At 41.5% G+C, this 13687-nt stretch overlaps 1 protein-coding gene across 2 annotated transcripts in view; it reads right to left on the bottom strand.

Moving 5' to 3' along the window:
- Positions 1–13687, bottom strand: part of si:ch211-210p4.6 (malignant fibrous histiocytoma-amplified sequence 1 homolog) — a 77595-nt gene that overhangs the window by 28320 nt on the left and 35588 nt on the right. For both annotated transcript variants that reach the window (XM_039744492.1, XM_039744500.1), the window contains exon 7: positions 12097–12248. In XM_039744492.1, coding sequence (XP_039600426.1) covers positions 12097–12248 — 152 coding nt within the window. The remainder of the gene's footprint in view (positions 1–12096; positions 12249–13687) is intronic.

The raw sequence follows: 13687 nt of genomic DNA, 5'->3' as shown, positions 1-13687 counted from the left end.
TGTCCCTCTATCCTTTCTGGATCCATTTCTGATCTTTTACTGTCTGCACCTATTCCATCAACACTAGATAGTCTTGTTGACCACTATAACTCAGCCCTTCATTCAGCATTAGATAAAACAGCTCCTTTAAAACATAAGGAGGTTTCCTTTAAACGTTCAGCTCCTTGGTATAACTCAGAATTGCGATCTATGAAAGCAGCTGGCCGACAACCTTGAGAGAATGTCACGTAAGACTGGCCTCACGTGCACATCCAGGCTTTCTCTGACCACCAAAGAGCTTACAGAGAAGCACTAACTGCTGCTAAGAACACCCACTATGGCAGAATAATAGAAAGTGGCCACATAACCCAAGGGTTTTGTTTTCTGTAGTTAATAAACTACTCGAACCTGCATCTGGCCCAACTACCTCTTCTACTGAAGTCTGTGAGGAATTCCTCCACTTTTTCCGTAACAAAATTAAAGATCTAAATAATTCAACTAACATAAATACATCATCTGTTTATATCTCTCCCTGTTTTCCCACTCCATCCAGCTCCTTCTCTAAGTTCTCACCAGTCACATCTGCTTATGTTAATAACCTGCTTTGTAAGATGAGGCCGACTACTTGTGTACTGGACCCCATCCCCAGCACACTACTTAAATCCTGCCTTCATGCCATAATCCCGACTGTTACAACAATAATAAACTCATCCCTTGACACTGGCTCTGTGCGCTCACTTTTAAAATCGCTTCTGTAACCCCAATGTTATAAAAGTCTGGTCTTGATGCTGACAATCTTAACGTTCGGCCTATTTCCCACTTACCTTTCCTGTCAAAAGCTCTTGAGCGTGTTGTAGCTTCCCAGCTCACTAATTATTTAACATCTAATAATTTGATGGAACCCTTTCAGTCTGGTTTCAGTGCAGGCACAGCTGTGAAACTGCTCTGCTACGGGTAACCAATGATTTGCTTATGGCAGCAGACTCTGGACAAACCAGCATATTAATTCTGTTAGACCTCAGTGCAGCATTTGACACTGTCAGACATGACATTCTACTGTCCAGAATGGAGAACATGCTGGGTATCTCTGGCACTGCCCTCCAGTGGTTCAAGTCCTATCTGACTGATAGGCAAGAGTTTGTTAGTCTTGGCAACAGCAGATCCAGCTCGGCGCCAGTCACACAAGGAGCTCCTCAGGGCTCTGTCCTCGGCCCTCTTCTCTTCTGTATTTATATGCTTCCCTTGGCCATATTATTGTAGCTATGGACTGGGCTATCATTTTATGCAGATGATACTCAACTCTACTTCAATGTTAAAAGTGGAACTTCATCAGAGCTTTCTCAGCTCACAACCTGCCTTAGTGAAATTAAAACCTGGATGGAGCAGAACTCTTTAAAATTAAATTGCAACAAAACTGAACTCCTGCAAATTGGGACTAAAATGCAACTTAATAAAATGAGCTCCTTCCCAGTCCATCTTGGCGGTGATCTCATCAGACCTGCCTCTACTGCAAAGAATCTTGGTGTCATTTTTGATTCCTCCCTCTCTTATTCCGCCCACATAAACCACATTAAGAAACTTAACCTCCGTAACATATCCCATGTTCGCTCCTTCCTCTCCTTTTCTAATGCTGAGAAACTTGTCCATGCTTTTATCACATCCCATCGATTATTGTAACTCGCTGCTGGCAGGTGCCCCTTCTAATCTTATATCACAGCTCCAGCTTATTCAAAACTTGGCTGCAAGAGTCCTTACTCGAACCAGCAGCAGCAGCACATCACACCCATCCTGCTCCGTCTTCACTGGCTCCCTTTGTCTTACAGAATCGAATATAAAATCCTACTAATAACCTACAAAGCCTTAAATAACCTCACGCCAAACTACATCAGTGACCTTCTCCATCACTATGTGCCTGCCCCCACTAAGGTCCTCTGATTCTGGCAATCTTGTTGTGCCCCACACTAATCTACACTCCATGGGTGACAGGGCCTTCAGCTGTATAGCCCAGACTCTGGAATGACCTACCAAATTAATCAGGTCAGCTGACTCCATGAATTCTTTTAAAAACAACTAAAACGCATCTGTTCAGGAAGGCTTTTAGCTCTACTTGACTTTACTACCCTTCTGTCAGTTTACCTCTCTGTCACGATGCTCATGTAACCTGAGTGTGTGTGTGCAGACCATCAATTATGTTGTCTGTTAGGCTTTCTCTGAATTTACTGTCTTAATCTTCTTTATTTATTTATTTGGTTTGTACAATGCTATATACTGTATACCCTGCCATTCTTTCTTATATTCTGTAAGTGCCTTGAGCATGGGAAAGGCTATATAAATAAAATGTATTATTATTATTATTATTATTATTATTATTATTATTATTATTATTAACTGGTTAATTTAGAGTACAGTATATAAAAAGGCATTTAGTCACCTCAGATCACACAATAATATATAATTAATCATTTATACATTATTTTGATATATATGTCATGTATGTATGCATTTATATAACTAAAATAATTGTTTAGTAATTAATTATATATTTAATGTGATAATCCATACACCATTATTCTGTTTCTGTGCATAAAGCATGATAATACATTTGAGATGCATTATTAAAATAAGATGTTTTGCTACAGAACCACAAGTGAATGAGATTTGTTCAACTCATAATGATTTGTTCACAAATCAAATGAACACAAATCGCTAGACTGATTCTCAGATAGTGACTCATTCATGAATCCAGCGAGTTGAGATTTACGATTCAGGTGCTTCTCACGCATGCACTTCAAGCATATATCAGCGAAACCAAAGATGCTTCAACATGACACAGGACACACATGCACTTTAGCACTCCTGTTGTGCTCCACTGAATCAATTCATCTGTGCTCACGAAACAGTTCATATGATTCACTGAGAAGAGTCTCTAAAAGAATAAATTGTTTGTGAATCTAGAATTTACAGCAGGGCAAAATAGGCAAAGGAAACAGCAAAAATGTCCATAAGATAAATCTACAGTCCAAAGCCAACTGACCTCAAATAGTCACACATGTACATCAGTGGGTCAGCCTCCTCTTTTCACGACATGCCAAGAGCAGGCACTGATGTTAACTGTATTGTCTTCCTTTTCCCCCCCACAGTGCTCAGAAGTCAAGCAAATGACACCTTTTAATGGCTAACTAAAAATAATACAACATGCAAGCTTTCGGGGCAACTCAGACAACCTTCTTCATACATCTGTATGAAGACAAAGTACATCTGGCCTAAAGAAGGAGCCTGAGTGGCTCAGAAGCTTGCATATTATACTCTTTTTAGTTAGCCAATAAAAGGGGTCATTTTGCTTGACTTTACATTACATCCATAATGGCTAACACAGTACAACACCCTACTACTCCCCACAGTGCTGAAAAATTGGCCAGTGAGTGCAACTGACTCTGCCCCTCCTGGTCCCTGGGTCATGAAAGTATGACGGCCTAGAAGGAGTTGACCTTTCAAGACCAAGAATCCTGAATTCCTCTACTACCTGGGAGAACCACATTGCCCTGAACCTAAGGAAGGAGGTAACTTTTTATTATAGTTTTGATATCAATCATATATACTGTATATATATTTATATATATATACAGGTATATATACTAATAAAAGGCAAAGCTCTCACTGACTGACTGACTGACTCACTCACTGACTCATCACTAATTCTCCAACTTCCCGTGTAGGTAGAACGCTGAAATTTGGCAGGCTCATTCCTTACAACTTACTTACACAGGTTTCATTTTGAAATTCTACGTGTAACAGTCATAACTGGAACCTTCTTTTGTACATATATATGGCCATAGCCTGCAGTTCGAGTTGCGTCCCGCTTCATCACGCCTCCCACGTAATTGAGTGCCTGCCCATATAAGGCATCCGTCGGCAGCAATCCAATAGACACGCTGCTGCTAAATATTCGCGAGTGAAGGACTGTGCTTATGCAAACGAAGTTGAGATAGTCATGGATGGACTAGTGTTTGGCACAAACTCAGCGAAAGTGCGAGAGAAACTTTTAACTGCTGGGTCTTAACTAACATTAAATAAAGCTGTGAACATCGCAAGATCGCACGAGATACCACAAGCACAGCTGAGAACCTTCAATGCATGTACTCCGAGTGGCTCACGTGAACTGACTGTGAACACAGTACGCAGAGAACAAGGAAGAGCTCCAAAGAGCACTGAACAAAAAATGCATTACACAATTGAGAAGGCAGCAAAAGAATATGAAGTGAGTGACGCATACAAGCATATTCATAAGTGCAGCTACTGTGGAAACAAAGCACGGTGTAAACCGTAAGTTTAAATTAAGTTTATAGACATGCTGCCGTTTGTCATGCCTACGACGAATACGATATTTGCAAAATACAAGTTTAATGAGAAGACGCAGGGTATAAACGAGACTTTGAATCACTTTGTAACAGAGTTAAAATTGCTGTAACGGAGTTAAACTTGTTGGTGAAGGACTGTGATTATGCAAATGAATAGGAAAGCAAGGTGTAAAGCTTAACTTTAAATTAAGTTCATAGACACGCTGCCGCTGGCGTTTGTCATGCCTAAGACGAATACGATATTCGCGGGTCTTAGCTAACATTAAATAAAGCCGTGGACATCGCAAAATCGCACGAGATAGCACAAGCACTGCTGAGAACCTTCGATGCATGTACTCCGAGCGGCTCACATGAACTGACTGTGAACGCAATACGCAGAGAACAAGCAAGAGCTCCAAAGAGTGCTGAACAAAAAACGCATTACACAATTGAGAAGGCAGCAAAAGAATATGAAACGAGTGACACATACAATCATATTCATAAGTGCAGCTACTGCGGAAACAAAGCACACGGTGGAAAAAGTCAATGTCCAGCTAAAGGAAGACAGTGTAAAAAATGTGGTAAATTGAACCACTTCGCTAAAATTTACAGGACTGGGAAAGGTAAACCCGTGCATGCAGTGTGTGATGTCTCAGATAAAGAGGAAGACGAGCTGTTTATTGATGCAGTAAGAGAGAAGCAACCCTCTGAAGCTGAACAAGCCTTTGAGGACATATCAATAGGAAAGCATTGTGTAAAGCTTAACTTTAAATTAAGTTTATAGACACGCTGCCGCTGGCGTTTGTCATGCCTATGACGAATACGATATTCGCGAGATACAAGTTTAATGAGAAGATGCAGGGTATAAACAAGACTTTGGATCACTTTGTAATGGAGTTAAAATTGCTGTAACGGAGTTAAACTTGCTGGTGAAGGACTGTGCTTATGCAAATGAATAGGAAAGCAAGGTGTAAAGCCTAACTTTAAATTAAGTTCATAGACACACTGCCACTGGCGTTTGTCATGCCAAGAGATTGTGTTTGTGGAGGGATGGACAGTTAAGGCGGGTGTAATGAAAATTTCTTTAACTTGCGTTCAGGCGTCTGCAATCATTCCAATAGCTTCTTTCATGTTAATTTTAATCTTCACTTGTCTACAAGTTAGGCTGACGAGAATTTTTCTCAGCATTTCCTTGTGATAATACACTTTCAGGGTGCGAATGATGCCCAAATCCAATGGCTGAAGCACTGGTTTGCAATTGGGTGGGAGGAATTCAATGCGAACATTATCTAAATGTGGAAGCATGTTGTGTGCAGCACAGTTATCAATCAGAAGCCAAATCATCTTTTTCTTCTCCTGCATATTGTGAGGTTTATGAACTCTTTTGAGATACCCCCAAATCCCCCCCACCCAACGGGAACGTCACACTGAAGTGCGTCCCGGAGTGCAGTTGTCGCGTCTGTGTAAGATTGTCTGTCCGTTGCCAGGGGAGGGCAACAGCAGACACACAGCAGTACAGTGAAGCGCCACAGAAGCAAATCCTAAAAGATCGAGGTCACGCTATAAGTCCTTGTCTTACACCCCAAAACATGAAGCTGAGTCTCAGTACTTTAGCAAAACCAGCTTTATTTAGCTTGAAACAGGAACAGCACAGTTATTTATTGTAGCGTGATCTGCCACAGGCAGGGTCGTGGCCAGATCAGTGATCAAGTAATCCTGTTCCTTGCATTTGTAATTTTCCTTGCATCATCCATCAAGATTTTTTCTGTTTGCTTCAGTGCTGAGCTGCATCAGAGCTGTGAGCCTGCTGCTGCCCTGGCAACGGATAAACAGTCTTCCACAAACGTGGTGATCGCACTTCGGGACGCTCTTCGGCATGTTGTCCTGTTGTGGGAGGTCCCAAGAGAGTTTAGAAGCCTCACATTTTCTTGAATGAGTGCCACAATAATAGGAATGTTTTTTGAACGAGCATCACTGAATCACATAAAAGCGGCTTTTTTGACGTCTTGAAATGCAGCAATTCGCATACATTTGCATCCCGAGATTTTTCTCCCTGTTTTGCTCGGTCTTTCAAGAATGTTGACAGTGTCGATGGCAAAATTCCAAATTCACTGGCAGTGTCTTTTTTTCTTTTGGCCGCAATCGAGATCTGCAAAAAAGTTTTTTTTTTCTTCTAATATGAACTGTTATCGTTTTTTCATGTCTGCCGTTTCTATAGGAAGGTGACAATAAGTTAAATTCCAATGGATGTTTTTCAAATGTTGACGAGCAATAAGCAAAAGGTATCACTGAAAACCACCGAAACCGAAAACAGCAAAAAAAAAAACACAGTATGGGGAAAGTTCGAAGGAAGAAATTTTTTTACAATCTTTTTGTTTGGGGATCGTTGTGCACAACTAAGCTGTGACCGCAGAACTAACTGCTGTGTGGATGATTCATTCAGGCATTTCAAGGTCACTTCATTGTAATGAAAGTATCTGCTGAATGTACTTTGTAGTAACGAGATTTTTATAGACTCATGTCATATGGGGAAACTCTCAGGACCATAAAAATAGTTAGTGGTAATGACAATTTCGATGAAAAGATATCTGTTGGAACAATTTTACCTATATATACAGTATATATTTAAAGGGAAAAATGAAGGTTAGCTCATGGACCATTCACCTGAAGTCATGCCTGCAGATAACACCCCATGCTCACTCCATGAAGTATATTTAGTATATTTGATTCTGTATATTCCACTAAGTCAATTGACACACTGCCCTCCATTTAAATCAGTTTAAGATACTAGTATTGTAGAACGCCTTCCTTCCCCTGTCTTTTCTTTACTTTATTAATCCCTGAGGGAGACATCAATTTATTTGGAGATCAGTGCACAGGGTTCAAGCATTGTACGTTTGCACCTGGAGCAATTTTAGGTTAAAGGTCTTGCTCAAGGGTGCAACAGAGTAGGATCCCTTCTGGTAGTAATGGGGTTTGAACCAGGAGCCCTCCAGATACCAGTGCAGTCTTTCTGGTGACTTTGTAATAGTATACCTTTTTAAGCACGCTAAGAAATCATGGTATGCTGTCACTTCACCTCATGGCTACATACACTCACCTAAAGGATTATTAGGAACGCCATACTAATACGGTGTTTGACCCCCTTTCGCCTTCAGAACTGCCCAATTGGCACTAAGGGGCCTAAAGTGTGCCAAGAAAACATCCCCCACACCATTACACCACCACCACCAGCCTGCACAGTGGTAACAAGGCATGATGGATCCATGTTCTCATTCTGTTTACGCCAAATTCTGACTCTACCATTTGAATGTCTCAACATAAATCAAGACTCATCAGACCAGGCAACATTTTTCCCGTCTTCAACTGTCCAATTTTGGTGAGCTCGTGCAAATTGTAGCCTCTTTTTCCTATTTTTAGTGGAGATGAGTGGTACCCGGTGGGGTCTTCTGCTGTTGTAGCCCATCCGCCTCAAGGTTGTGCGTGTTGTGGCTTCACAAATGCTTTGCTGCATACCTCGGTTGTAACGAGTGGTTATTTCAGTCAAAGTTTCTCTTCTATCAGCTTGAATCAGTCGGCCCATTCTCCTCTGACCTCTAGCATCAACAAGGCATTTTCGCCCACAGGACTGCCACATACTGGATGTTTTTCCCTTTTCACACCATTCTTTGTAAACCCTATAAATGGTTGGGCGTGAAAATCCCAGTAACTGAGCAGATTGTGAAATACTAAGACCGGCCCGTCTGGCACCAAGAACCATGCCACGCTCAAAATTGCTTAAATCACCTTTCTTTCCCATTCTGACATTCAGTTTGGAGTTCAGGAGATTGTCTTGACCAGGGCCACACCCCTAAATGCATTGAAGCAACTGCCATGTGATTGGTTGATTAGATAATTGCATTAATGAGAAATTGAACAGGTGTTGCTAATAATCCTTTAGGTGAGTGTATAAGTGGCACTTACATCTCACATCATGAAGTCCCTTGAGAGACTTGTCGTGGACTATATGAGTGCTCTTGTGGTAGACCACCTGGATCCACTGCAGCATGCCTAACAGACAGAGAGTGCAGGATGCAATTATCTATCTGCCTCCATAAGGCTTACTGTGATCTGGGCAAAGCTGTCAGCGCTGTGAGGATTATGTTTTTTGATTTCTCCAGTGTCTTCAATACCATCCTTATATATAGAGACATCTATTTAAGTCTGCATTCTGGTTACTACAGCTTTATTATTTTCAATATGCAAGTGTTTTAAAGGAATACTTCACCCAAAAGCACTGTAAGGATTATATTGGCTGATTTCTCCAATACTTTCAACACCATCCTGCCATCCCTCTTAAATGGTAAATTGAGAGATATGCAGGTGGATGAGCCTGTGGTGTCCTGAATAATGGACTATCTGTCAGGACCTCAGGCAGACCTCAGGACTGTGTGAGCAACACTGGAGCACCAACAAGGAACAGACCTCTCTCCTCTTCTCTTCACTCTGTACACCTCGTTCTATAAATACAACACCAGGTTGTGTTACTTTCAGAAATTCTCAGATAATTCTGCACTTATAGGTGTATTGATAAAGGGGATGAAATAGAGGAGAGGAGTCACGTGGAGAACTAAGATTCTTGGTGCAAAGAGAATTTTCTGCAACCTTAACATGAGCAAACACCAAGGAACTGCTTATTGACTTTCACTGTACCAGAGAACCCCTATGTCCCGTCACTACACAAGTGTACTGTAGATGTAAAGGTGATCTACTCCTACCAGTACTTGGGGGTGCACAATAATGACAGGTTAGCCTGGTCTCTGAACACAGAGGAATTATAGAAGAAAGGGCTGAGCAGACTCTTCTTCATTAGGAGACTGCATTCCTTTGATGTGGTTAGTGACATCCTTCACATCTTCGGCAACTCTGTGGTGGCCAGTCTGTGATGTGGTGGACTGGTAACTTCAAAGGAGGCCCACCGAATCAACAAGCTATTAAAAGGGCAGGCTCGGTTATAGAACGTACTCTGGACCCACTGGAGGTCATAGAGAAGGAGAACATTAAAACAAAACTGAGTACCATTATGAACAATGCTGCACATCCTCCCTGTGAAACAACAGTGCAGAGGAATATCAGACAATGAATAACTTAGCAGAAGTGTGTTAAGAAACGCTACAGGGGCTCCTTTATACCAACAGCAATTACGCCTGCATAATGCCTTAATGTGACTGGAACTGCAAGTTAGAAGTTTTCTTTCTTTTTAGTCGTTTTGATGTGTGTTCAGACCAAAGTGTGCATGTATAAATATATTTATCTATCTATTTGTTTCAAGAGCTTCTGTAAAAAGTGAAATTCCTTCCTAGAAACAAAGAAAGAAAGAAAGAAAGAAATATATACACTGCTCACAAAAATTAAAGGAACACTTTAAAGAAACACATTAGATCCATCAGATCTCAATATGAAGTTGGATATCTATACAAATAACGACAAGGCAATGTCTTAGGAACAAAAGGATGCCAAGTCTTTTAATGGAAATAAAAGTTTTCTGCCTACAGAGGGCTCAATTGTGTAGACACCCTAAAATCAGAGTGAAATGAAGATGTGGCAGGCTAGTCCATTTTTTCAAAAACTTAATTTCTGCTATTTAAAATGCTTTTCAGTATCTTGTGTGGCCCCCACGAGCTTGTATGCATGCTTGACAACGTCGGGGCATGCTCCTAATGAGACGACGAATGGTGTCTTGTGGCATTTCCTCCCAGATCTGTATGAGGGCATCCCTGAGCTGTTGTACAGTCTGAGGAGCAACCTGGCGGCGCCTAATGGACCGAAACATAATGTCCCACAGATGTTCTATTGGGTTTAAGTCAGGGGATCGTGAAGGCCATTCAATTGTTTCAATTCCTTCATCCTCCAGGTACTGCCTGCATACTCTTGCCACATGAGGCCGGGCATTGTCGTGCATTAGGAGGAAACCAGGACCTACTGCACCAGCGTAGTGTCTGACAATGGGCTCAAGGATTTCATCCTGATACCTAATGGCAGTCAAGATGCCGTTGTCTAGCCTGTAGAGGTCTGTGAGTCGCTCCATGGATATGCCTCCAAGATCATCACTGACCCACCACCAAACCAGTCATGCTAAACGATGTTACAGGCAGCATAATATTCTCCACGGCTTCTCCTGACCCTTTCACGTCTTTCACATATACTCAGGGTGAACCTGCTCTGATCTGTGAAAAGCACAGGACGCCAGTGGTGGACCTGCCAATTCTGGTATTCTATAGAAAATGCCAATTGAGCTCCCCGGTGCTGTGCAGTGAGCACAAGGCGCAGTAGACATTTGGGCCCTCAGGCAACCCTCATGAAGTCTGTTTCTGGTTGTTTGGTCAGAGACATTCACACCAGTGGCCTGCTGGAGGTCATTTTGTAGGGCTCTGGCAGTGCCCATCCTGTTCCTCTTTGCCCAAAGGAGCAGATACTGGTCCTGCTGATGGGTTATGGACCTTCTATGGCCCTCTCCAGCTCTCCTAGAGTAACTGCTTGTCTCCTAGAATCTCCTCCATGCCCTTGAGACTGTGCAGGGAGACACAGCAAACCTTCTGGCAATGACACGTATTGATGTGCCATCCTGGAGAAGTTGGACTACCTGTGCAACCTCTGTAGGGTCCAGGTATCGCCTCATGCTACCAGTAGTGACACTGACTGTAGCCAAATGCAAAACTAGTGAAGAAACAGTCAGAAAAGATGAGGAGGGAAAAATGTCAGTGGCCTCAACCTGTTAAACCATTCCTGTTTTGGGGGTCATCTCATTGTTGCCCCTCTAGTGCACCTGTTGTTGATTTCATTAACACCACAGCAGCTGAAACTGATTAACAACCCCCTCTGCTACTTAACTGACCAGATTAATATCCCATAAGTTTCATTGACTTTATGCTATACTCTGATTAAAAAAGTGTTCCTTTAATTCTTTTGAGCAGTATATATATATATATATATATATATATATATATATATATATATATATATATATATATATATATATATATATATATATATATATATATATATATATATATATATCTTTCTATATGTCTATTATATGTGCCTTCCATGTCTCCCTATCTGTCTATCTATGCTCTATGGAGGCACTGACTTGCCAAGAAGGACGGAGTTCAGTCTTGCAGCTTAGGTAAAGGACACCATCAGAGCACCAGTACTCTACACATGTATTGCAGCCAATAGTGCAGAGCTAGGAAAGTAAAGCACTAAATACAGTTTTGACTTTGGAGATCTGTTACAATATTTGGGCACATGGCAAATTTGGTACTTCACTCTGGTCTATCTATCACTTCTACAGTTCACTGGTAAATTTACCAATAGCATAATAAAGTTGGGACAGCACGGTGACGCAGTGGGTAGCGCTGCTGTTGCGCAGTTAGGAGACCTTGGTTCGCTTACCGGGTCCTCCCTGCGTGGAGTTTGCATGTTCTCCCCGTTGTTTGCTCCGGTTTCCTCCCACAGTCCACAGACATGCTGGTTAGGTGCATTGGCGATCCTAAATTGTCCCTAGTGTGTGTGTGTGTGTGTGCCTTGCGGTGGGCTGGCACTCTGCCCAAGGATTTGTTTCTGCCTAGCACCCTGTGTTGGCTGGGATTGGCACCAGCAGACCCCCATGACCCTGTGTTAGGATATAGCGGGTTACAAAATGACTGACTGACTGACTATAATAAAGTCACTCAAATGCAGACATTAAGATCAAGTAATGCATCAAAAAACAAATATAATTAGAAAAGAAAATCCTTACCGGTGTCGCGGGGACGTCTGCAGCGAATTTCCATGAACTGGTCTTCTTCGTGTTTTTCCTTTATCAACAGCTTAATAGAGTTGGACACAACTAAGCATGTTTGAAAGCCCACCCAGTGAGGAGAAAAAAGCGAGCAGGTCCTTATGATAAGCCTTGGAAGATAAAGGAGAAAAGGACGAGTGAGATTCAGACACAAGCCATCCAATTAAAATCCACAGTGGCCTCATAGTACATAAGTCCACAGTATTTAATCTTTAAAAGTTATCTGAGCCCCAGAGGATGTGAGTGAAAGGGGTCATCGATTTTCTGAGGATGGATGACGTGTGAATTTCACTGCACTCTCTATAGGTGTGAATACTGACTCAAAGACCTACAGCATGTCACGTCATCTAATACATGTTATCAAAATTGATGTACTCTAACATGAATACAGTTAAGTAGATTCAATCAGATCAGATCTTCATTGTCACACAAACTGTGAGAGCACAGCAAAATTCTTGAGTCACAGCTGTGGGGTGAGGGATGGGAAGTATGCACAGTGTAACCTCAGGTCACGAACGTCTCTGAACACGTACATATCGGGTTACGACCAAAAAGTTTGCCAAACTTTTGCATCCGTTCATGACCACACACTCGGTTGACGAACAAGCCAGTTTCCCTTCCGGTTCGTACACACTGATGATTTCCGCACGTGTTCAGTCTCTCCCTGTACATTGTTCTCGGTCAGACGTGCGTGCATTCACTATGAAATCTTTGTGCTCTATTTAGTGTGCTTTTGCATTAATTTTGCAATTAACCATGGCCTCTAAGCAAGTGAAGAGTGGTAGCATTGGTGAGAAGAAAGGTTTGAAGAAAATTGAAATTGAATTAAAGAAAGAAATTATTGAAAAGTATGAGCGTGGCATTCGTGTTACTGATCTTGCCGTTGATTACAAGAAGTCAAAATCTACGATTTCAACTATTCTAAAGCAGAAAGAGGTCATTAAAGCAGCTGATGTTGCAAAAGGAGTTACAGTGTTAACCAAACAGAGGCTTCAAGTGCTGGAAGAGGTGGAAAAACTGTTGCTAGTATGGCTGACGAGAAGCAACTTGCAGGAGATAGCGTAATTGAGGCGATGGTATGCGAGAAAGCCAGGAACATTCATGGCGATTTGTTGCAAGGTTAGTTTTCTTGGTTGTTTATGGTTAGTTTTTGTATAAATTAAGGATTTTTCAAATTTTCATTTTTTTCCCTGTGCTTAAAACTTATTAAAAAAAAAAGTGTTTACGGAGAGCGGTTCGTAAGGCTGTAGCGTGAACTCTTGCAATGTTAGTGTTCTCTGTTCAAGGTTTTCTCCGTGTTATTCACTGTTTTTACATTTAGTTTACTATTACACTGTGCATTCTATGGTATAATGAACTATTTTTATGCTTACAAATCTTTAAAAAAATATATTTACATACAGTTCATACGGTCTGGAATGGATTAATTGTACAGTTGTGCTTGAAAGTTTGTGAACCCTTTAGAATTTTCTTTATTCTTCTTTAACCATTCTTTGGTAGAACGACTTGATCCACATTCTCTTGAGATCCAGTTCATGGACAGATGTCC

The sequence above is a fragment of the Polypterus senegalus genome, chromosome 1 (assembly GCF_016835505.1).
Source record: "Polypterus senegalus isolate Bchr_013 chromosome 1, ASM1683550v1, whole genome shotgun sequence".
NCBI classification, from domain to species: domain Eukaryota; kingdom Metazoa; phylum Chordata; class Cladistia; order Polypteriformes; family Polypteridae; genus Polypterus; species Polypterus senegalus.
Note: the sequence above shows the minus strand (reverse complement) of the source record. Positions and strands in the feature narration are given on the sequence as shown.